The 25,660-nt window shown below is 41.9% G+C and overlaps 1 protein-coding gene across 1 annotated transcript in view; it reads left to right on the forward strand.

Annotated features, from left to right (window-relative positions):
• Positions 1-25,660, forward strand: part of SEL1L3 (SEL1L family member 3) — a 100,474-nt gene that overhangs the window by 17,157 nt on the left and 57,657 nt on the right. Inside the window, exons 3-9 of the mRNA XM_081245986.1 lie at positions 6,194-6,320; positions 7,967-8,088; positions 8,441-8,556; positions 11,691-11,749; positions 19,226-19,358; positions 21,226-21,358; positions 22,861-23,001. Coding sequence (XP_081102112.1) covers positions 6,194-6,320; positions 7,967-8,088; positions 8,441-8,556; positions 11,691-11,749; positions 19,226-19,358; positions 21,226-21,358; positions 22,861-23,001 — 831 coding nt within the window. The remainder of the gene's footprint in view (positions 1-6,193; positions 6,321-7,966; positions 8,089-8,440; positions 8,557-11,690; positions 11,750-19,225; positions 19,359-21,225; positions 21,359-22,860; positions 23,002-25,660) is intronic.

The following is a 25,660-nucleotide window of genomic DNA, read 5'->3' on the forward strand; positions in this document are numbered from 1 at the left end:
CAGTAGCCAGCTCAAATTTCCCCTCCTTCCCCAAAAGCACTTTTCTTTTCTTTTGATTCCTACATCAGAAATTAACTTTCGACCCTCCAGCCTCCCCTAGTTCTCTGTGGGTACCCACCACCTCCTTATGATGTGTATCATGTTCAGTTCAATAAAGATTGATTGAACACCTATCACATACCAATTTCTTTACTAAGTCTGGAGCCTCAAAGATGCAGACACAGTCCCTCTCTTCAAGGTGGTTTTACAGGAAGTAAACACAGCTACCAATCATAACAGCTACTTTCCCTTACTGAGCACTCGCTATGTGCCAGGAACTGGGCTAAGTGCTTTGTGCGAGTGTCTAATTTAATTCACCCAGTGCTCTACTGTCGTTATTTACAGAGGAGGAAACTGACTCAGAGAGGCAGAGTAATTTGTCTAAGGTCACACAGCTAATAATGGAGCTAGGACTTGAACCCAGGTCGTTTGGTTCCCAAACACCATGCTTAACCATTAAGCTACACTGCCAGATGACATCATGAAGCTATTTACTTATTTAAGTCACTTATTCATTGAAAAAAGTTACTGAGCAGTCTGCGTGTTAGGCACTTTGCTAGGGTTCTTCACAGAGGAAGTGCCATTTGAACAGAAACTTGAAGGAGGAATAGAGTTTTCACTGTCAGAAAAGGGATAAAGGAAAGGCATCCAGGCAGAAGAGAAAAAAAGAGGAGGCAACGCAGACTGATGGGGGAGTGGGGACGAGCCTACATCCCTTGGTGTAAGGGATGGCAAATGAGTTTCATCTTGCACGCCAGCTCAGAGCGATGGGGGTGGCTACCTAGAGCACAGTGCTGAGAGGGATTCTGAGGCCGAGTCTGTGCTTAGTGAGAAAGAGTGCCATGTGGATTGATTACCGATGTCTGCCACAGGTGAAGTGTGGAGTAGCAGCCCTTGAGCTATTATTTGTTCAGGTAAGAGTCTCAAGTGTGAGATAAGCAATTCAGGAAATAAGACTGGGAAGGCAGGTTGGGGCCACACTTTGGAAGTGCTGAAATGCCAGGGTCAGGTGCAGTAAGCATTCTGTCCTACTACTTATATGAACATTTTCTGACCTTCCCTCTTGAGTCAGAAACTGGGGAACCTGGAAGTTTCCTTCTTCTCCACTCTCTTTTCACTAACAATTCATTCTCATTTTCAGGTCCAATAGATTGGAAGTGGAATTTCTTATAACAAAATTCCTTTACAACAAAATCATAGAAGACTAAGTCAAATTTTGGAGACAGACTTTACATGTCTCTGTGAAAATATCAGCTTATTCAGTGAGACAATTCAAGTTAATGACATGATAATACTTTCTGTAACTATAAGAACTACCCATTTGATACTTCTGGAAAAAAAAGACACAGTTCTTTACTTCCCCCAGTTAATCACTGTAGACTGGATTTTTCAGTAATAGTGCTTATGAGTACCTAGCATCTGCATTGCCCTTTATGATTTTTGAACCACTTTTCCTATGCAGAATGTCTCATTTAACCCTTAGTAGCCCCAGGGAAGGACAGTATTCTCATTCTCTCCTTACAGAGGGGAACACTGAGGCTCAGGGAATTTGTTAATGGAGTCCCAGTTCTTGATTCTTTCAACTTTGCTAAGCCACCTCTCTGAAATATGCTAATACAGTCCTAACCCAGCTTCTAAATGGGAAGGAATACACTTTTTTATAAGTTGAATTTTCACTGACATGGATCACCCTGTATTCCTCACCCACTGGACTTTGCCTCTTTGAAGTGGATTGAACCACCACAGCGCCCAGCGCGGGGAGACCTCTGCATGTGGCTGGCTCCTACCCACTTGCACGGAAATGCTCAGAGATGTTGTTCTCTTCCCTTGTAGCCAAAAAAGTAATACATGTACCTGGAGGAAAGTTCAGAGAGCATAAAAGGGTTTTGGGGAAGAGTAAATTCCCACCCACCCTATTTTGGTCCTATTTCTAGAAGCAAACTCAATAACACTAGTTTCTGTGTCTCCTTCCAGAAATGTTCTCTGCCCATATAAGCATTAGGTTGATAGCCCCTTCTCTTCATACACACGTTGGAGGATACTATAGACTCGGCCCTGCGCTCATTAACAATACGGCAGAGATTTTTCTATGTCAGTACTTGCTACACGACCCCATTCTTTTCAATAGCTTCTTAGCATTGTGTTGCCTGACGCTTCATAATTTATTTACCCTGTCCCCTGCTGATGGTCATGCAGGTCATTTCTAGTCTTTTACCATTAACAACAAGGTTTCTCCAAGCATCCTTGTACATGCATCTTTGTACACACAAATAAATATTTTTGGAGGATAAATTACTGGGAGTGGAATTTATTTATTCTTAAGACTCCTAGTATTGAGTATGTTACAGACTTCCTTAGTCACTCACTTCACTGCGTAGTATCCTTTGGGGTGGAAGTTCTGACCTAAATCATACTTGCTAGAAGGTAGAGTTTTTGCTCTCAGGCTTTGGCTTTGAGGAAAATAAAACTCCAGATCGCCGCTGCCTGTTTAGTGTCCTGCATTTGGAAAGCAGATTGAGTTATTGACATTCTAACTTTACTTCTCTGGGTGGGAAAATCTTAGCTTCTTTTCCTCCAGGTTCCCCTTACAAACTTTTAGCCACAGTTATTCCTTGCCTCAAGACTATCTCTAACTTCTCCACAAAGGGACTGAGGGTCTCAGCTGCATCATTGTGATGTATTTGAAGCTCATCCTGAATAGGGCTTTGTTATGTAGAAACGGGCCCTTCCCCAGAGCAGGTGTCCTGTCAGGGCTCTGATCACTATGCTGAACTGGAGAATGGGCTATGTAAGCACACCCCACCAACCACTCCACTCAGGATGATACTCAAAATACTTAACAAATAGTATGAGCTGGGGGCCCCAGTCAGGCTCCCCCAGGCGCTGGCCCTGGTGCTGAAACAGGATGGTGCTGGAGACCCTTGCTGAGCCAGGTTCTACTCTGAAGGAGAAGCCAGCGTGGGTGGGTAGTGGGTGGGGGCTTTGGAGGTTCAAGGCAACACCAATCATCTAACCGATACACTGACATGTTTCAGTGCTTTAACAACTAGTACAGCCGCTCAGGGGCATGCCAGCTGAACACCAGTCCTAGCTCTCCCTGTGAGGACTTGTGAGATGTGATGTGGTTTAATAAAAAGCTCATTGTTTTGCAGTGGCAGACCAGGTTTGAGTCATACCTGGGTCTCTTATTAGTTATACAACCTTCAACAAGACACTAACCCTTTTCTTGTCGCCAAATGAAGGAGTTTGCACCATGTTATATCTAATGCCTCTTTTTGCTCTAGAATCTGAGGAAATAAAAGAAGCAAAATGACCAAGGGGGTAGGTTTCAAACCTGAACTGTTTTTCTGACATGTTGTGTTTATGTCATAATGATGCCTTTTCCCTACTTAACTTCCTCGTTCAAGATTAGCCAGAGAAATGGATCTGGGGGGAGGACCTGAAAAAAGAGAGACTTAATTTTTGGCTTGGGCAGCATGGGGCACATTATAAAATTATGGAACGTGTTGGGTGAAAGACAGGTTCAAACTCTGACTTGGCCGCAACTATGTTCATTGGATCATTCATCCATTCATTCATTCACTCCCTAAATATTTATGGAGCCTCTATCAAGTGTTGGCCACTATTCTGGCTGAGGATGGAATAATGAATGAAGTAAAGTGCATGCTCTCTTGGAGCTTACATTCTATGTAAGTGAGCCATTTAACCTGTTTGGGCCCAAGTTCTGGACTTAAGTGTTCCTACCTGTAAATTCTTTAAGTTTTTTTTTTTTTTTTTTTTTTTGCGGTACGCGGGCCTCTCACTGTTGTGGCCTCTCCCGTTGCGGAACACAGGCTTCGGACGTGCAGGCTCAGCGGCCATAGCTCACGGGCCCAGCCGCTCCACAGCACGTGGGATCTTCCCGGACCGGGGCACGAACCTGTGTCCCCTGCATCGACAGGCGGGCTCTCAACCACTGCGCCACCAGGGAAGCCCCTACCTGTAAGTTCTTTAATGGGGCATGGCACTGGTACTGTTACTTCCCATTCTGGTGCCTATGACAGCCATCACTAATCAGTTATAGCACTCCAAGCAGCCAATCAGTTACTAGAAATTGTTATCCTGGGCTAGATGAATTCTGAAGTCCTTCCCTGCACCAAAATTTCATTCCTATTAGTTATTTCTAATGAAAAGGAAAGACAGTATTATACTGAGGGAAAATTGTAATGGAACTCCAAATCAAAGAACTATTAAAGCTACTGATTTTACAAGAGAACCACCATCACTTTGGTTTGGTTGGATACAAAAGATATGTGTTTATAAAAATTATTTTAGATCTTTGTGTCTTAGATTTTCCCTCCAGAGTCTTTTGCTGCAAGTTCTCCTATTCAGCTAGCTTTTCTTTGATCACTGGATAAAGGAATGGCTCATCAACATTCACTTTTAACTCCCTTCACTTTGGAAAACTCCTTTATGAAGCCTCCTTTTACTGGAGTCAGGTTGGACAGAATCAAATCCTGTTCATTTTGATAAATGTTTCTACTATACACTAGATAACTCAACAGCAATCACTAGCAGAAGGCTTCCCAGGGGGCTAACATGACCGTCTGGTCTCTTACGTTCCACTCAACATGGTGGAAGCCAACCAAGGTTGGCTGATATCAACCTCTTGGTGAATTTTTTCCTTGGATTCTGAAGACACCCTTGTAGTATTTCCATTTCTAATCCCCTCTCTCCACTCCCATAACTAACCAGCAAGTCCAGTGTGCGCAAATTGAGCTCAAATTGCAAAGAAATAAGGTTTGAAGTATTTTTGTTGGAATTGATAACTCCACCCTTTTGGATTTCCAAATGCACCTCTGAGACTTTGAAAACATTGCTCTTATGATTTCCAAGTTGTAATGAACCAGAGGTACCTCTTTATATAATAAAACATTTTTCCCCATTGAGGAATGAGAGCTGGGGTGTCCAATATCCCAGGCTGAGGCTCCTGTAATTTCTTCCAATATTGGCATTCGGTAATTTGCGCAGAAGTCAACTCTAGGAAGCCCAGGAAAATAGATTATTTCCACCATTTAATTATGGATATTTAAACCAAGGAACATTTTAAGAAAGAGAAAGGTGATCTTTATTTCTAGGTTGTATTGTTGAATTTTTTTCTTTGAAGGGGGGTGGGGTATTGGAAATAAGAAAATCCGTATTAGCCTTGTAGGCATTAAATATAGATGAAATAACTCAGTTTTCCCTTTCAGATTTGTTACGGATGCTCCTCTTTTCTAGAACCACAGAATTCTCACACATTTGCAAAATAAAGTGGAAGCCTCCCTAGTTTTAAGGAGTATGGTTAGTAATATTTGCATAGGGTAACATGTTGAGGTTATGCGGAAAGTCTGCACGGATGAAAAAAAAACTGTAATTTTAAGTGCATAGATTCTGAATCCAGACTGCTCGAGTTTGAATCCGAGCTCCACCTCTTATTATTCAACCTTCTCTAAGGCTCAGTTTAAAGGGGGACAATAATAGAATCTATCTCATAAATTGTGAAATTAAGCAAGATTATTGCTGAAATGTGCTTAGCATGTTGCCTGGCATATTCTAAGTGTTAAATAAATGTTAGTATTTTAGCAGCTGTGCATCTATTTCCTCATCTATAGACGGGGGATAATAATGAGGATTAAATGAATTTATATATAAATATATATACATATATTTTTATACAGTAGTGTGGACCATAGTGATTGCTACTGAAGTGTTAACTGTTATTATTATTACATAAATTCAAAATGCTTTTCTTTGCATTAGAAGGGCAGGATGTAAAATGGTTAAGCACATAGACCCTGAGCTGGAAACTTGAAATTTCGCTCTACTACTTATTAGGTCTGTTACCTTAGGCAAGTTATTTTACCTCTCTATACCTCGGGCTTTTCATCTGTAGAATGGGACTAAGAAAGAATCTCCTTTATAGCGTTGCTATGAACACAAATTGAGATAGCTCTGTAAAGTGCTTCTCACCTGGCTGGCATATATTCAGTGTGCAATAAATGTTTGCTAATATTTTCAGACTCTTCATTTAAATGTTTGATGGGAGCTAGGCAGTGGGTTCCAGGAAGAATGTGATGATGGAAGCAGTGTTTTTCTGGAAATAATTAAAAGGCAGCCATCTTGCTGTTTACAGATGTGGTCACCCTCCTGGGCTTTCTCTTTGCCTCCAGTGGAGAAAACACAGGCATTGTGAAGAAGTTCCCGAGATTTCGGAATCGAGAGCTAGAGGCCACCCGACGCCAGCGGATAGATTACCCAGTGTAAGAAGAGGCCGGTGATGGGGGCCGGTGGGGCGGTAGTGCTCTTTTTATCTGAGGACCAGAGCAGGCTAGTGGAGCCAGTTAGGTAGACCTACCTTTGTAATATGCTTTGGAAAAATGGTGAGATCTACATAGCTTAGGTAGAATTTGTGGACCTGAGAACCTCAAAGAATTCTGAAATTATTCTTGCATTTAGCAATCAATCCTCGCTTGACCTTGTATATTGGTCCTGGGAATGACCCAAGTAGGTGAGTCAGGTGTTGGAGCCTGAGGCTTTGCAAGGTGTCAGGTGCAGCCAGCCACAGCCCTGCCAGATTGCAGCCTTCACTTTGCCTTTTCTGTCTTGGAAGATTGGATGAGCTGCTTGAAATCTCACAACTTCTGATCTCCTCCACTGATTTCAGCAAAACCCAGATATATTTTTTTCCTTCTGCTGAATTGAAGATGCTGAAAATTGTTCGTGGTTTACCTCAGACTGGATGGATTTAGCAGAGTGATTTAATTCTTCCCATGCTGCTGGCTGTAGAAAGATCTTGAGTCACTTTACTAAGCGTATGTTCTTGCTAAGCTTCCTTGTAATAACTTATCTTCATGAGCTTGCTCAGCTGGGTGGGTCAGGAGGGAGCTGTGTGGTACCATCTGTTTGCATATCTTACCACCGATTTGAAGGCCAGTTTATAAAGCCCAGAATATTCTAAAGGTCTTGTTGGGTTGAGTCCCCAAAGAACCTGGGGCCGCTGCCACTTTAACCCAAACTGTGAATTGGTTACTGGGGTAATGGAGAACATTCTCTGTACAGGTTTTGACCTTGATTCATGTTTCACATGCAAAATGCACCACTCCCAGCTTATCTTTGAACTACTGGTCACTAGCCCAATGTGTGGCATCAAGCAAATGTTCTAACAGCAAATATTTGCTGAATGATTGGTGGATCACATAGCTTGGCTAAATGTGTCCTAGTTAAGTTGACCATTGTTATTTTATCCTCACTCCACAAATCACAGATGGATAATATTTTTTCAACTAAAATAACCCTAGCCCAGAAATGGAACAATTAGAGTAGTTGTTCCACATTGGTCAGCCAGAACTGTGATACTGAATAACCTAATATGGGCATTAAAATTGTATCTGTGTGTCCTGATTAGCATATAGTGATGCCATTTGCAAATTATGGCATTTTTTTCTGCCTTAGGGCTTTTATCTTTGAAAGAAGCAAAATTGCTCAAAAAGCCCTAATTATGTTTTTTTTTTTTAAATCATTGAAATTAGAACAGCTTCTTATCAAGTCACCTCTTATTAAAATCCAGATTTTTATTCTGTGTCTGGCTTTATAAGCCTTAATCAAGGATTCAAATGGTGGGCCTGTGTGAAGCTCAGAAAAGGCACAGGAAGAGTTTTTGGTGCAAGGTACAATGTCTGCTAGTTTTGTACAGCGACGCTTAGTTAACTCCCGTCTTTTGCAGTTACTATAACTACCTCCTTTGTCTCAAAAATCAAGCTTTGCAAGCTGATCTCCCATGATGAACACGAAGGCAAATTCATCCCTTCATTGGAAAGAAAGCAATTTACTCTGTCATTGTTAACTGTAATTACCTGCTCTTGGATGATATCAATCTGCAGAATTTTTTTTCTCCTCACTCTTATAGGTTTACTGTTTCACTGTGGCTTTATTTACTCCATCATTGCAAGGCCAATCTCTGTGGGATTCTGTATTTTGTTGATTCTAATGAGATGTACGGCACGCCTTCTGTATTTCTTACTGAAGAGGGTGAGTATGAAACAGAACCTTTAGAATGATAGTGTAGTTTTCTTATGCTCTGTCTACTGGCAGATACGTCTGTCTAGAATAAGGAATGTTGTCAACGTGGCAATTCAATGAGAATGATGGTTTCCAAATATGGGATTCAAGTTAAACTTTTTTCTGGAAGCTTAAAACAAACATATACAGATGAATGCACATATGTGTTTTGTTTGTTTTGCTTTGCTTTGCTTTTATTTAAAGGAAGAAAGAATGTGATCTAGTCTTATAGCTGTTTAGGACAGTCGCCGAAAAGATATAGCCACTTCATTCACTCCTAAGGATTTTCTGTCATTTTCACAAGCTTTCATTTTCCTTTTAGGCCACTTGCATATTCAAATGCATCTTGTCAAAGGAGAAGACCTTGCTGTAAAAACGAAATTCACCATACCCTTGAAGGAGTGGTTTCGCCTGGATATCTCTTTTAATGGTGGCCAGGTACTGAAAGCTCGCTCCACCGTGATTCATATCAGCATCATCACTTAGCTTTAAACATTGCTGTAAAGTCAGGGAGCTAGGAAATCTGCAAAAACAAATTTGTGGTATCTGATAAACTTTTACAACCATAACACTTTTTTAATCAAATTTTTATAGTTGGAAATTTAAATCATAAGAATTCTATCCCATTTAATTAACTTTTAAAGTGCTTCTTTCAACTCTATTGTGAATGAGTAAATAATATAGCCAGCTACATAACCACAATTATCTGAGCAATTGAAGCCTCTTCTCCTAGCGAGATAGGCTTTGGGGAGATAAATGTTAAGACAGCCTTGGCCATATTTATATAGTGTTATCAAATCTACAACTTTTTTACAGGAAATTTATTTGTTAGTTCAGCCAAGAAATGGTTTGACTATTTTGGGCAGTTAAAACAATTGCTTATGCTTGGCATTAAACCGACAAATAACCAACAAACCTAAGTGATAATTCTGGTGAGATGGAGGTTCTTTAACTACTTTGTACTATAAAACACTGCACATAATAGTTTCAAGCTTTCATAACACAGATTTTATGGATTATGGCACCAGCAGTGTGGATGTTTGTCAGCTTGCCTTCTGACGGTAAATCTTGGAGGAAGATTCCTGCAGCCACTAATGCATTGTGTATGATAAAAAAACTCTCTGGTATGACATATGTTCTGTGATCATTGTTAATTAGTGACATAGTGACATTGCTATAATTGAAGATAATTCCATTTCTTCAAACATACGATGTCAGTATGCTACTCCTTTCTGGTTACTTTATTTTCTCATCAGCTTTTCTTATTGATTTGTAACTTTCCGATAATAAAACTGGAAAAGACATTTTGCTTGTCTTGTGTATTAGATAATACACAGACTTCCCTTGGCGGTTAGGTCTATCACATTTCCTTTTTCTGAAGAGAAAAGAAATCAAGTCAGTTCTTGTAGCTTTCCTGAGGAGAGTCTGTAAGATGTTAGCTGGCAGTTTTTGTATGTTTTTTTCCTTAATTCTGTTAGGTGACGTTGCTGTGGTCCATGTTTTAGCTTCTCATTTGCATGAGGATATTGGTGGCATAGCTTGGTTGCTGCTTTCTCTTAAGGTCAGCTCAGTACCATGTGTCACTTAGGTATCAAATCATGAGAGCAAATAACAGATCTTATTTTGCACCAGCTGTATGCAAGGCACTATGCTCAAGGAGCTTACAGACTATTTATAGAAGTCACATTAAGCAGGTGAAGGGGTGTCATAAGGCGAGCTTAATTGCCAAATGATTCGTATTGATTCACAGAAGAGAGACAGCACTTCACCACTCAGGGGAGGTTTCGTAAAGAAGGTTCCTACGAATGGGCAGAGTTTAAATGGAGAAGCAAGGAGGAGTTACTTTAGCACATCATTGGAGGTTGGCAGTTAAACCAGTTTGGAGTAGAAATTCGCTGCCTATAGAATGCTAATAGAAAAAAAAATGTCTTTAGGGCTAGAATGTGCGAATCTTGAATATCATGGAATTTAAATTTCTAGTTGCAAGGCAGCACAACGTCATCGAAGCTTTCAGAGCAGAAGAGTAAATCAAAGTAGTTCTTTAATTAAAGAGACGAATTTAATGGCAGAGTACATGATCAAGTAAAACAGGAGAGAAGAATTAGGAAGACCAGATGCAGTGGAAAGAAAAAAGAAGTAAATCTTTTTTAGTAAACTTTTGCCATTTGCCCTTTCGTCTTTCCATCCCATCTGGTCTCTCTGATCACATAGGTTCCAAAATAGTACTTATTGTTTTTCTACACAAAATCCAGCTCTGTGGTGAGACTACTATATTCATTGCTTTGACTAAATGGACACATTGGCTTAAAGTAAATGGTTGGTTTAGAGAAACAACTGGTCTGAGTCATTTTCTTCGCTGAACCAACATGTTCTATATGGCTGAATTGGGTTGGATTTTATGGGTTAGCTTTTCTTTCATAGACATGGTGTTGGAGCCACATCTTTGACAATCTAGTTAAGCCAGAATGTGTTTTCTGAACACTGGTTCTGCGCTAGCACTGGAGGGAATAAAGGGAGTCCCTTAACCCCAGAGGCTTATGTTGTAGTCCCAGACACGAGAAGAATACACGACAGCTAACAACATTTGTGATGAAGACATTGTCACCATTGAAATGACAGCGACAATTCTCAGTGCTGAGGGAGAGAGGTTGGGAAGCCACAGTGCGTGAAGAACATTCATCCCCTGTCTTGTTTTTCCCCCAAGGCTCTCCTGGAATCAAAGACAAATTCCAAGAACTCCTTGTAATATCTTACACATTTCCTTGTCTTTTTATGCAACAAGTTTTCAAGCACGAATACACCAAATGAACCTTTGGCTGGTAGTGTGGAAGTGTCTACAACCCACTGGGGGAAACTGCACTATAGACGTTTTTATCACATTAAGTCATTTGGAGGGACTTTCCTGGCAGTCCAGTGGTTAAGACTCAGAGCTTCCACTGCAGGGGGCATGGGTTCGATCCCTGGTCGGGAACTAAGATTCCACATGCCGTACAGTGTGACCAAAAAAAATTTTTTTAATAAATAAATAAAAATAAAATGACCGAAATACTTCTTTAAAAAAAAGTCAGGACTTCCCTTGTGATGCAGTGGTTAAGAATCCTCCTGCCAATGCTGGAGACACGGGTTCGAGCCCTGGTCCGGGAAGATCCCACAAGCCGCAGAGCAACTAAGCCCGTGTGCCACAACTACTGAGCCTGCGTTCTAGAGCCCACGTGCCACAACTACTGAGTCCCCGTGCCACAACTATTGAAGCCCGCACGCCTAGAGCCCGTGCTCCACAACAAGAGAAACCACTGTTCGCCGTGACTAGATAAAGCCTACTCAGCAATGAAGACCCAATTCAGCCCAAAATAAATAAATAAATTTATTTTTAAAAAAGTCATTTGGAGAAATTAAGTGTCTTAAGTCTCAAAATATACACAGGGCTAGTAAACTGCTCCTTTTATTGTTCGCAGAAACTGATCAGGTGAAAGACTATGAAGCCTATTTTACGAATAACTCATATCCAGGACTGTATTTATGATGTGGGGTCTTGAGGCATAACTGATCCTTGTGTATCTCTCCCAACATAGATAGTAGTAACCACCAGCACTGGACAGGATTTGAAAGACTACCATAATCAGACCATTAGGTAAGTGTGATTTTTCTTTTGATTCAAAATTTGCTGGATGAGGGTTAAGGAACCTTCATATGTTAGCCCTCAACCCTGAAGTTATTCCCACCCTATCTGATTCAGTTTTTTCAAGCATGGACTGTGGCTAGTCTGCCCTGTAGCTAATCTTTGTACTATTTTTTTTCTTTTTTAAATGTACAAAAACTCTCCATGTTTTCCCCACAACCTTTATTTTTCCCAAGCAAGAGAAACTAGTTCTTTCTCCAGATCTCACTGTAAATTCTTCCTTTCATGACACTTTATAATTTGTTTTCTTTGAAAATTATCTTCTACAAAGGATTCGGAAAAATAAAAGTATTAATGTTGCTTATTGAGAGGGTTTGGTAAGTTTGGCCTAGTATAAAACATAAAAGCAGACAGCCTTCATATTTATGTTTATAATGTAAATTTGAAACGTATGCAACTATTGATATTGGGATAACTTTTCAATCTTATATAACGATTCTCTACAAGAGTTACAGAAACTGAGAATTGGGTCCTTCTCCTCATTTGTCATATATTTTTAATTTGCTTCTACATCCCTGTTTAAGAGTGGGTCATATAGAGTCAGAAACGTGGGGCATGAGCTCTTCTTTAGGAACTCGGGATATCTCATCACAGCTAGATTTTATATATATATCAATATATATAATGTATATGTATATGTGTAAATTCAAATGCTTAAGAATAAGTAAAGAACAGAAACAAAAATTAGCAGCTTCATATGTATAATTAAAAAATATATATATCAGGGAACTTCCCTGGCAGTCCAGTGGTTAGGACTCCACACATCCAGTGCAGGGGGCACGGGGTCAATTCCTGGTCGGGGAACTAAGACCCCGCATGCTGCACGGTGCGGCCAAAAACAAAAAAGTATATAAAAAAAAATGTATCAGGACTGTTGGGGACTTTGGCTGGGGGATGGGGGGAGGTTCATTCCTTCATCCTTTAGTCATTTCACTACGCTCAGCCAAAAACCATCTCTCCAAACAGGCTACATTCACTCAGTCTCCACACCATCCAAATTTTCTTGGAAACCAATTATTAAAGAAAAGAAAGCAAAGAGGGGTGATGACAGCAGAGTAGGGGACATACACTCTACTTTTTTTTCCCACCATTTCTGTTTACATTTAAGTCAAACAATTTCTTTTAGGCTCTGGGCACGTAGAACAATTCTTATTTTCATGACTGGATTAAAGGATTAGAGTTATAGAGAAAGGCTAAAGCAGTGTTATTCCTTAGCCTGCAAAGAGAAAGTCAGGGAGTGACTTGATAGCTATATTGAAGCATAGAGACTGAGGCCTTAGAACAGAGCAGAAGCCTTAAGTGCACCAGGTGGATTTAGACCAGCGAGGAAGAATTCAACAGATATGTGTTTTGTTATATAACCAGCGGCCATGGGATCTGCTATGAAGAGTTTGAGAATAGGAAAGGCCTGAGAGTTTGCTTTGGAGAAACAGCTGATGTGTGGCCCCTTTAGAAATCTCTTCGAGTGCCCTGTTCTGCCCCAGAAATTAAGGGTTTGCATTTCAGGATGTGAGGTCTAAAATAATACCTGCCCTTTCTCCCCTGACACCCACATGCAACCTCAGACACTTTTGACAACCGATTGAATTTCATAAGCTTTTTTTCATTTTCCATGTCAGGGTTTCCTTTCCTCTTAAATCCCAGAAATGTAGATGCCGACACAAGCGGAGTGAATCACAGTAAGATCCAGGGCATATAGGTGAGGCAAGGGAGGCACCTTCCACATAAAATGTAAGGAGACACCAACAAAACTTAGTAATTATATTAGTTTGCCAAGGCTGCTGGAACACAGTACCACAAACTGAGTGACTTAAACAACAGAAATGTATTGCCTCGCAGTTCTAGAGGCTAGAGGTCCTAGAGCAAGGTGTCAGCAGAGCTATGCTCCCTCTGACGGCTCTAGGGAAAGATCTGTTCTAAGCTTCTCTCCAACTTCTAATAGCTCCTTGGCTTGTGGCAGCATAATGCCAAACTTCACGTGGCATTTTCCCTGTGTGAGTGTCTGTCTTTGTCCAAATTTCCCTTTTTTATAAGGATACCAGTCATATTGGATTAAGGGCCCACCCTATTCCAGTATGATCTCATCTTAACTAATTATATCTGCAATGACCCTATATCCAAATAAGGTCACATTCTGCTGTACTGGGGGTTCAGACTTAAACATATGAATTTTGGGGGGGACACAATTCAGCTCATAACGATAGTCATGATAAATAACATTTAATAGAGTATTTTTAAAAATCAAGATTAATGTAAAGAATCCATGATGAACAAAATTACAAAATTTTAAGTAAAGACGGAGTCAGTATGATCATGTAAGATTCCAGAATTCAGGACTGATTTTCAGGTACATACCAATTCAACATCCTGGTGAAAGCTTTGAAATGATTCCTTACCTGGTAATACGAGCAGTCCCCAGGCCCAAGACGTCCCCTTACCACTGTCTCAGCTGCCCTTCCCCTACTCCTGGGACCCCCTCCATCAATAGAACAACTAAAGAATTAATGTTGGGCCCACCTGGGATCCCAGTGGTTAGGTATTAGGAATCTCATTCACCAGAGAGATTTCAGAATGGGCCAGGTAGTAAACTAAACATCAATTTTTTTTTTTTTTTTTTTTTTTTTTTGCGGTACGCGGGCCTCTCACTGTTGTGGCCTCTCCCATTGCGGAGCACAGGCTCCGGACGCCCAGGCTCAGCAGCCATGGCTCACGGGCCCAGCCGCTCCGCGGCATGTGGGATCCTCCCGGACTGGGGCACGAACCCGTATCCCCTGCATCGGCAGGTGGACTCGCAACCACTGCGCCACCAGGGAAGCCCTAAACATCAAATATTGTAGATGGTTATAGGTGTTTCAAGGAAAGCCTCTTAATCCTCCTTTTTATTTGTTCTTGTAAAGTAAACATAATGATAGCTGTTATCCCGCAAAAGTGGTGTACGAAGATCAGTGATTAAGCGCTCAGAAGTTCAGTGCTGCACCGCATGAAAGCCTGCAGTAACAACTGCAGACTTGTCTAGTGTCGAATTCATTCATCTGTCCATCCATCCATCCATCCATCCATCCAGTATATATTCATTCACCCAACACATTTACTACATGCCTGACAATGTGCTGGACTCTGGGAATAAAACGATGAAAAACAAGAATACAGTCCATCCCTGCCTTCATGGAACTAAAAAATCTAGTGGGGGGAAGACAGATCTTAAAGAAATACATTCACAAATAAATTTAAAATTACAGATTGTGATGAATGCAGGGAAGGAAATAAATAGGTTGGCTTGAGAGGATCCCAAAGGAGCCAGAATTTAGACCAGGCCCTGAGGAAGTGACACTTAAGATGAGAATTACTTTAAGGGGTGGGAGGGACAGCTATTTTGAGGCTTTAAATTCCCCTGCTAAAGAACCCATGAGCAGGGACTTTCCTGGCGGTCCAGGGGTTAAGACTCCGCGCTTCCACTGCAGGGGGCCCGGGTTTGGCTCCTGGTCAGGGAACTAAGATCCCACATGTCCCTGCCATGTGTTGTGGCCAAAAAAAAAGAACCCATGAGCCAAAACTGTTCCCCAATTCTGAGTGAGGCCTAGTTAAAGACAGAGGCAGGCAATCCTTCCCCGCTGCTGGGTCCTCCACAGTAATAAACCGGGGCACTCTCCCACATCCAGATAAGAATAAAGATAGTTTGCCAGCTTGTCTGAGGCTTGCGGGAAGGACCAGCTTGGGCTTTTGAACTGTCTAGCTCAGCTTTTATGTCAGCAAAATTGATGACCATCAAACAACGCACAGTGCAAGGAATCTCTTGCAGTCTTGGTGCAGCCACTGTGAATTTTAGAGGAGAAAAATGTGGAGGCACCAATGTGGAGGGAGACTGAGCTGGAGAGATCTGTTAGTTGTATTATAATGACGGTAAAAAATTGCAATCTAGTACCATAGGGACCAAGTAATTTATTGATTAGTTGAGAATTCAGTTAAAGCAAAGATCCATAAAAAGAAGTGTGTAAATATTTTAATTTAAAATATGGAAATGTACATTAATTTGCCAATCTTTCTAGCTAGAGCCTTGCCTTTGAGTGTGGGTCTACTGACTGGAGTTCCCTGTGATCTTTCTTGCATAAACGGTTCCCAATTTCTGTTTCTCCCAAATGAAAAGAAAACAAAGACACTTGTGAAACTATCAGAGCCCAAAATCCATCTAGATTTCTTCAGTTTCTTTTTTTTTTTTTTTTCTTTTTTTTTTTTTTTGCCGTACGCGGGCCTCTCACTGTTGTGGCCTCTCCCGTTGCGGAGCACAGGCTCCGGACGCGCAGGCTCAGAGGCCATGGCTCATGGGCCCAGCCGCTCCGCGGCATGTGGGATCCTCCCGGACCGGGGCACGAACCCGTGTCCCCTGCATCAGCAGGCAGACTCTCAACCACTGCGCCACCAGGGAAGCCCTCTTCAGTTTCTTTTTCCAGCTGTCCTAATTCCACAACAATTTTTTTAGTAACCATTCTTTACTGAGTCTACCGAAAATATTCAACTTAATTTTTAAAGAATGAACATCTCTTTCTTCTCCATCCCTATTTTATTGGATCACATAAGATTGAATTACATTGTATGGTTACAATGACCATACAGTTGGCAATTGACAGGTTTGGGAGCAAACACATCTTCCGTCAGCATGCAACTCAAAACATGGCAGCAGGGACTTCTCTGGTGGCGCAGTGGTTAAGAATCCGCCTGCCAATACAGGGGACACAGGTTCGATCCCTGGTCCAGGAAGATCCCACATGCCACACAGCAACTAAGCCCTTGCGCCACAACTACTGAAGCCCACGTGCCTAGAGCCCATGCTCAGCAACAAGAGAAGCCACCACAATGAGAAGCCCGCATGCTGCAACGAATACCCAATGCAGCCAAAAATAAATAAATAAATTTAATTTTAAAAAGTGGCAGCAAAAGTCCAAGTTGGACTAGGTCGATAATAATAACTGTAGTTAACAGCTATGGTGCCTACCATGTGCCAGGCACTGTTCTAAATGCTTTGTTTAAATATTAAATAAATTTTCCCAACAACCCTGTAGATAGGTACTATTTTTATCTCCATTTAAAAATGAGAAGACAGGGAATTCCCTGTTGGTCCAGTGGTTATGACTGTGTGCTGCCACTGCAAGGGGCCCGGGTTCGATCCCTGGTCGAGGAACTAAGATCCCACAAGCCATATGGTGCAGCCAAAAAATAAAAAAAAATTTTTTTCAAATTAAAAAAAAAAAATGAGAAGAAGCCTCCAGAGAGGAACCTCCAGCTGGCAAGCATCCAGCGTGTTGTAGGGATGAGCCGTGAGGTGAGCCGGTGAGTTGATTGAGCAGAGTTCTATTATGAGAGCGTCTATGGCAGAAACATTGCATTGTGTCCCCTGAGTGCTGGGTAATACGTCATGAGGGTAGTTGGAATGTTCAAATCTTTCGAAGGTCTTGAAAAATTTAATCAATTCACAGCTCTCAGAGATAATAACGTTGTGGTCCCACGTTAAAAAAAAAGAGAAGAGACCATCAACTTCTTAGTGCCCTTCAAGCCTGAGATTCCAGAGAAAGAAATAGCAGGAAATAAAGCATTTCTTTTCCATGTTAGTTGCCTTTGTAGAAAGCTGATTTCTAAGTGTTCCCTCTTGCCACCATCGGTTGATGTTGTCAGAGTGCCCATTTCTTCACCTTTTTGTCTTCCTTCCAGCTGGGAGCACCTGCCCAGGGTTGGGTTTCTGCCTAACAGCCCATCCTCTCTCCTGGGATGACCCCCGGTTGCCTGGCTTCTCTGACCCAACCACTGGTGGCTTCTCTGTCCCGTCCGTGTCACCCTGGTCCATGGCTCTTGAGGCTGCCGGGCTCCTGGCGGCCTGCCTGACATGCTGTGTTCTTCCCTTCTGCTGCCATCTGCCCTCTGTGCTCCCTGGCTCTTTTTGTCTTTGCCTGGCTTCTCACTCGATGCCTATCTTGATCCCTCCTTGCTGTTCACATATGCTCTGATGGCACTTTGTCCACCCATTCCTATTTTACTTTCTAAATAGGTAATAAATGCACATGGTATAAACAACCAAAACAATGTGAAAAGGTCTACAGTTAGATGTCTTGCTTCCAGCTCTGCCTCCATCCACTCAATCCCCTAACCTCCATGCCACGTGGAAAGACTTTTATTAGTTTCTTATATATACCTCCAGAGTCTTTTTTAATGCAAATACAAAAAAAATCCATTCTCCTCTTTCTTGGATAAAAATATATTTATTGTTCTGCTCGTTCATTTTTATTTTTTCACTGAACAATGTATTTTAGAGATTATTCCAGGTCAGTACACAGAGCCCTTTGTCCTTTTTTAAGCTGTGTAGATGTCCAGGGCCCATTGGATGGATGTGGGTACCAGTCCTCACTGACAGACACCTAAACTTTTTCAGTCTTTGGTGGATGTAAATAATGCTGCCAGGAACAACTTGTGCATTTTATTCATGCTGACCCATTGTTTCCCTCCATTTTCCTTCCTGATCCTTTAAGTCTTTCAGGACAAAGTGGACTTCCAACAAATCACCTGTGCTGACCGCTTATCTTTGGCCAAGCCCTTTGACCTTGCTGTGGCCTCCTTCTCCTAACTCTGAATTTGACCTCAGTTCTTATCTAATAGGGTATGTTTTTATTTTCCTCCACATCCACCTTCTATCTACTCAACAAGTTTTCTTTTTTTCCTTTTAGAGCAAAATACTTCCAATTAAGATCAGCAATTCCAAATAATTCCAATGATGCTAAACAATTTCACCAATATCAATAGGCGGCACGTATTAAGTACTTACGGTGGAATTTAGGATTACCAGAGGGGAAGGGTAGGAAGGTAGTTAGGGAGTTTGGGATTGACATGTACACACTGCTATCCTTAAAATGGATAACCAACAAGGACCTACTATGTAACACAGGGACCTCTGCTCAATATTCTGTAACAACCGGGAGAAGAATTTGAAAAAGAATAGATACATGTATATGTATAACTGAATCACTTTGTTGTACACCTGAAACGAACACAATATTGTTAATCAACTATACTCCAATATAAAATAAAAAGTCAAATAAAAAATAAATAAAAAGGAAAAAAAGGTACTTATGGTGGGCCAGGTGCTGCTAGATGCTGTACTTCTTTACTTCATCCTCTTATCAATCCAGTAAGAGAGGAATTCTCATTTTACTAATAAGAAGACTCAGTCTCAGAGAGGTTAAGCAACTGGTCCAAAGTCACACAGCTGGTAAATAGCAGGGTTGGGATCCTAGCCCAAGTCTGCCTGACCCCACCATGGTCTCATCTTCTAGAACTAGAGTGAAGGGTTTGCGGAAATTTGGAGTTCTAAGTCAAGGAGAAAGAGTCTTTAAAAAAAAACCCTGTTCAAACCCAGAACTCTTTTAACCCTTTGTTCTTCTCTAGCTTCCGAGAGGATTTCCATTATAATGACACTGCTGGGTACTTCATTATTGGAGGGAGCAGGTATGTGGCCGGCATTGAAGGGTTTTTTGGACCCCTGAAGTACTATCGCCTCCATGCCCTGCACCCTGCACAGGTGAGCCCAGGGGACCAAGGAGTTTTCGAATGCTTACGGGTAATGGGCATGTGGGTCAGGACTGTGGAACCAGTCCAGTGTAAACAAAAGATTTATCTAAGCCGGACCTCGCATCGGCTCTGTCACCAAACATAAGTAATATTGAGGCTTCCCCCTCCACCCTGCAAACGTGATAATAGATTTTTGTTAAGGTTTGGTTCATTTAGTGCTCATAAAATGGAAACCGTTTACTTCCTCCGTTTTAATAACTAGTAGCTTAATTATAGAGTCGATTTTTATCAGGCTGTTGCCTATCCAGTGATTAAGCTAATGAAAGGAGAGAGTCTTAGCTATTTGGTAAAGCTCCTTTTATATGCTATTATTTAAAGTATCAGAGAGGAGACAGTCCAGCAAATAGGACTCTTGGTTCTGCTTACTGCTCTCTCCAGAAACGTGGGCCTTTGGCTCACACTGGGTGGGTGGGCTGCAGTGGTGGAGATCACAGAGGGCTTTGTAGTCAGCACTGAATTCTCAACTCCAAAACCCACCCACAAATGAATGGAATTGTCGGAGTCTCCAGGCCAGCTCCAGCAGAGCTGGCGGGTATTAGAGGGGGGCTGCCCCATGAGGGAACCTTCACCCTGGTTGCTTTTCGTGCCTTGGTAAGGAGATCACCGGACACCTAAAAAAGGAACGTTCTTTCATTCCTGTGACCTTGTGGGATTTGTTCTGGGAAAAGCAGGAGTCACTAGGCAAAGTCAATTCGGAAAAATGGGGCACCTTATCACCCATAGGTCATCTTAGAACCCCTGTTGAGATACCTCTATAAGAGGAAAAAAATGAAATTCTTTTATTCATGTGTGCAGCCAATACTTATTAAGCACCTACTATGTGCCAGGCTCTGTGCAAGATGCTGAGGTGTCCAAGATGAATTAAGGTGGTGGCTTTCAAACTTTTTTTTGAAGGTGGTCCACAGTAAGAACTCTATTTAATAGCATGAGCAGTACGTACATAAGCATATATAATACACATATACATACATACACACATAATATATACACACATATATATATATATAAAACACAAAACTGAAATAAGAATTTTACTAACGATATAGATCCTTGCTATGTTCAGTGTACTCTGATGTTCTGTGTTCTGCTCTATAAAAAACAAAATCACTGCTGGTTACAAACCACTGAAATAATTTCACAACCCTCCAATGGGTCATAACCCGTATTTTGAAAACCACTGAATTGAGATCAGGTCTCTGATCTTGAGGAGCTCCTTGCCTGGGTCTTAAACAGATAAGTCATGAAAGAATGGGGTACATGCTTTAATAAAGATGTGAGCACTGTGTCTGGCAGTGCCGAGGTGCGGTCCTCTGCATCGGTACATGTATGAGGGTGGGATAGGCTGTTAGGGAGGCCGCCCTGAAGGGATGACCTTGGATCTGGCTCTTGGAGGTTGAGTAGGAGCCTTCTAAACAGAAGAAAAGGAGAGGAGGCTTCCAGGCAGCAGGTGCAGCACTGGTAGACTTGGGGTCCTTTGGGAACTCAGGGGAGATAAATGTCATTTTCTGGGGATAGCACATAGCGGCGGGGAAGGGAAGAGGATGAAGGCCTGGTCTCTGGGAAATCCTAACACTTAAGAAGCTCTGCAGAGGAGAAGATGCCACAAAAAGAAACTAGAGGGAAGCAGTCAGAGCTGGCGTGTCCTTGAATTACTAGTAACACCCTTCCTTTGAGAATCCAAAGCAGATGATCTGTGTACAGACAAGCCACCTGGTGCTATCAGTGGGAGAAGGAAATCCACCTGAACGTAGCCTCATGGGTACCCATGGGTGTTTGATGACAATTGTTGTTCATTCCGTTTTCTTGCCCTCTTGTAGATTTTCAATCCCCTACTTGAGAAGCAACTTGCTGAACATATCAAGTTATATTATGAAAGGTGTGCAGAGGTTCAAGAAATAGTATCTGTGTACACATCCATGGTACAGCAGGGGGACAGGAGACAAGAAGCATGTAAGTATTGAACTTCAGGAGAGTGATTTTTAGCTCCAGGCATTTGTAGCAGCATGCTTGGCTTCTTTCACTAAGGGGTTGGAATAGAACATATGTGACTTGACCAATGGGGGCAAGTATGGCCTCCCCAGATGGATGCAAATGATAGTGTGCCTTCCACCTAGATCCCACCAAGACCAATAGCCAGCAAAACCCAAACCTGCCTCGTGGCTTCAACTAGCTGTAATTTAGTTTAAGAACATAAATGAGAGTGTTTTGAGCCTCAAATTGCATTATTCCCATCCATAATGGGATCTTAGGCCAGTCTAAGAAAATAAAAATGAATTGGAAAATAAATTAATCATTAAAAATGTTTCCCCGTCGGTGCACTTTTGTCTTGGACCATTAATATCTGAATATTAGCCTTCAGAAATGTTGAACAATGGCTTTGTTGTTTGGGGCTGGGTTTTATTTTTCAAATCTTTGAAATTGACTCATTCTGGAAGACATTGGTAACTTTTCAACAGAAGGAATGAATTTCAAATAGACTGCTTCCGTGCCTGCCCGTATTTGCAGACATCCTTTCATTCATACGGAGTGTGTATCTGTTATAAAACTCATCCCGTCTTGTCTTCCAATGTTCCAGCACTTATAAATTTCTCTAGCTATAGATCTTCTTGCATGATATGGTGGCACTAGAGTTAGTCACATATGTTCTTTCTGGAAGAGAAATTCCTGTGGGGCCTTTGCCATCAGCAAAAGTAAATTGAGTATTTCAGTCCTGCCTAAGTAATCTCAACATCTCCAGAGCTGAGCTTCCCATTTCAGACCATGGAGGAATGGATGCATGTTGAACATACCCCATTCTGATAGGGTTCACATAAAGTGGTCATAGGAAGTGATTAGAGATGGTGATAGGTATGTGTAGAAAGGCAGCACTTCCGCAATTTAATTTAAGAATAGGCTATACTAGTCTCCCAGCTGCTGCTCTCATCACTGAATCATCCAGAAAATATGATGCAGTCAGAAGAGGGGAAGATATATAGGAATAGTAATGTCCCAAACAGGAAAGAAACTGATTTTGAAAGCTGATGTAATTTCAGGAGAGATACCCAGAGTCAGAAGGCCGGTCTTGCATGCTGATCTGTTTGGGGGAATTGGGAAGATTCTCCTAACATCTTCTACTGCCTTTCCTCCCTGGGGAGGTCCCTGTGCTTTGTTGACTCACACTGCCAACAAAATGGCCCAGATATTGTCCTCCTGGGGACCAGTCCGAGGCCATCTGCTCATTCTGTAGAATTATTCAACAGCCTTCAGCAACTTTGGCACATTTCCCTTGGACTTGGCTTTGAATTTGTGACCTCGAGGCAGAGGCATTGTAGCCAATTTCAAATCCCGGATGCACCCAAACCAACATCCAGTAATGCTAAGTTTGACCTCTTATTTCTAGTTCCCCATAGAGGAAGGGAGTTAGAGAGGCAAGGCTTCCCTCTAATGGTATCCTGTGCTTCCCCTTCCTGTAGGCGACCTCCAGAATTCCTACCTGGACTTGAAGCTCAGGTACGGGCGGCCCTCGATGTGCAGAGCCCTCCTCTGGGAGAAGGAGCTGAAAGCCAAGCACCAAAGCTTGTTCCAGGCCTTGCTGGAGATGGGTCTGGTGACAGGTAATTGAGTCTGTGCCTCGCTCGCCTTTGGACGCTGGTTAGGAAGGTCCCTGTTTTTCTGCTTTCCCTCACCCTCTTTAGTGATTTATGCCTTGAAGTTATTTTTAACCCTAGTGTTCTAGCTTAATTTCAAATTTAAATTCTGCCCTTAATGTGTCCACCACTCAATGTATCTGTGCACATTTTCAACCCTAAATACAAAAACTTAAATTTAGGAATCACTTGAGCAATTCTTTATTTAAAGCCAAGGCCACAAACAAGCAGCTGACAACCAGAGCTGACCCCCAAATGTGATTGCTTTGGCATACACATTGTTGTCAATTAAAAAAAAATTAGTTACAGGGATCTAAAAACTTCCATGAAAATGCAAATTTCTAGCTTTTCTCAGAAGATCCAAAGATCTGGCAACGCCAGGCCTCCGTTCCTGAGTGGCAGCAATCCCAGAGGTGTGTGGTTGGGACAGGCAGGCTCTGTCCATCCACAGCCCTTCCTGCCTCTGGTTGAGCACCTGCTGCTGACTTCAGTCATGGATCTTACCTGCCCGGGCCCTCGGGCCCTTGAACTTGAGACCTTTGATTTGAAGTACATTTTAAGCAGCATCTCAGGAATCTGTGTATATTTTGCAAATGTGTCCAGCTTAAGTCCATTGTGATTTACGTTTGCGTAGTAATGAAGTACATACTGTAAGACTACAAGGAATCTTGAAACAGTGTCTGTTAGGAAGAGAAGAGAAGCTGGAGGTGTTCAGCCTGGGGAAGGGAATGAGAAGGAGGGTAATGAGAACTATCTTAGCGGTCAGCAGCAGCCCATGGTATTCCTGGGCATATGACCAAACCCTTGGGTCAAGGCAATGCAGAAACTGACTGCTGCTGCATATAAGAACTTCCTAAAAATGGCAGTGTCCAGTGGGATAGACTCTCTTTGCAGATAGTGATTCACCCTCACCCCATCTTGAAAGAATTCAAACCATACAAGATATTTCCTCTTTGGTTCATTTGATATTTGCTGAGTGACTGCTCAGTTACTTGGCTGGACTTCAGAGGTAAGTAAAATAGTACAAGGTCTCTCTCTGCCCTTGAGGGACCGACTTGAAAGCAAAGAAAAATGGTAATGTATTTTTAAAAATAAAAGCTATGGGAGTAATTGGCAAAGGCACAAAGAAGGGAGTGGTCAGTTCTACTTGGAAGTCTAGGGTGCTCCAGGAAGGCTTCCTGGAGGAGGTGACACTGGGATTGATTCTTGAAGGGTCAATTGATGTTTGCCAGATAAGCAAGGTGGGGGTAGGTATTGCAGGCAGAGTAGAGGCAGAGAGATGGGAACAGCATGTCACTTTTAATGACGTGCAAGGAATTTGGGAAGCAGGAGAAGGCCTGGAGAGTGATTATTCTTTTTTTTAAAATTATTTGTTTATTGAAGTAAAATTGATCTACAATGTTGTGTTAGTTTCAGGTATACAGCACAGTGATTCAGTTATATATATATATATATATATATATATATATATTTCAGGTTCTTTTCTGTTATAGGTTATTTCAAGATATTGAATATAGTTTCCTGTGCTATATAGTAGGTCCTTGTTGGTTATCTATTTTACTTATAGTAGTGTGTATATGTTAATCCCAAACTCCTAATTTATCCCACCCCTTTCTTTCCCCTTTGATAACCCTAAGTTTATTTTCTGTGTCTGTGGGTCTATTTCTGTTTTGTAAATAAGTTCATTTCTATCTTTTTTTTTAAGATTCCACATATAAGCGATATCATATATTTGTCTTTCTCTGTCTGGCTTACTTCACTTAGTATGATAATCTCTAGGTCCATCCATGTTGCTGCAAACGGCATTATTTTTTTTCTTTTTTTATGGCTGAGTAGTATTCCAGTGTGTATAGATACCACATCTTCTTTATCCATTCATCTGTCGATGGACATTTAGGTTGCTTCCATGTCTTGGCTATTGTAAATAGTGCTGCAGTGAACATTGGGGTGCATGTATCTTTTTGAATTATGGTTTTCTCCAGATATATGCCCAGGAGTGGGGTTGCAGGACCATATGGTAGTTCTATTTTTAGTTCTTAAGGACCCTCCATACTGTTCTCATAGTGGCTGCACCAATTTACATTCCCACCAACAACATGGGAGGGCTCCTTACTAGAGCTTAGACTCCATCCTAACAAGTTGGAGCTTTACCTTGTAGGTGACGGGGACCTGTTGAAGGGTTTCAAGCAGGGGCTAGAGGCGTGATCAGATCTGGGTTTTTGAGGTCACTCTTGTCAGCAGTGGGAGACTGAGGGAGGTAAACTAGAGTGCTGTGGAGCTGGAAGCAGGGGGGCCACTGCATGGCCCGGGGAGGAGAGGATGGAGGCCTGAATGGGACAGAGTGTTGTAGATGGAGCCAAAGGATATAAGGGGTTGGCTCTGAGGGACTTCATCACTGCCTGGATCTGGGAAAGGGAGACCATGTGGAGTCAGGTGTCAGCATAGCCTCTGCAGCCAAGTGACCTGATTCTGATATTAACTTAGCACTTACTAGCTGTGTGATCTTGGGCAAGCCACTTCATTTCACTGAGCCTCAGTTTCCTCATCTGCAAAATGGGGATGACAATAGTCCCTCTCTTCTAGTGTTGGGTTAAGGAATTGACACTTAGAAGAGTATGGGCACTTA

This window comes from Mesoplodon bidens, assembly GCF_964165515.1.
Source record: "Mesoplodon bidens genome assembly, chromosome: 1".
NCBI lineage: Eukaryota > Metazoa > Chordata > Mammalia > Artiodactyla > Ziphiidae > Mesoplodon > Mesoplodon bidens.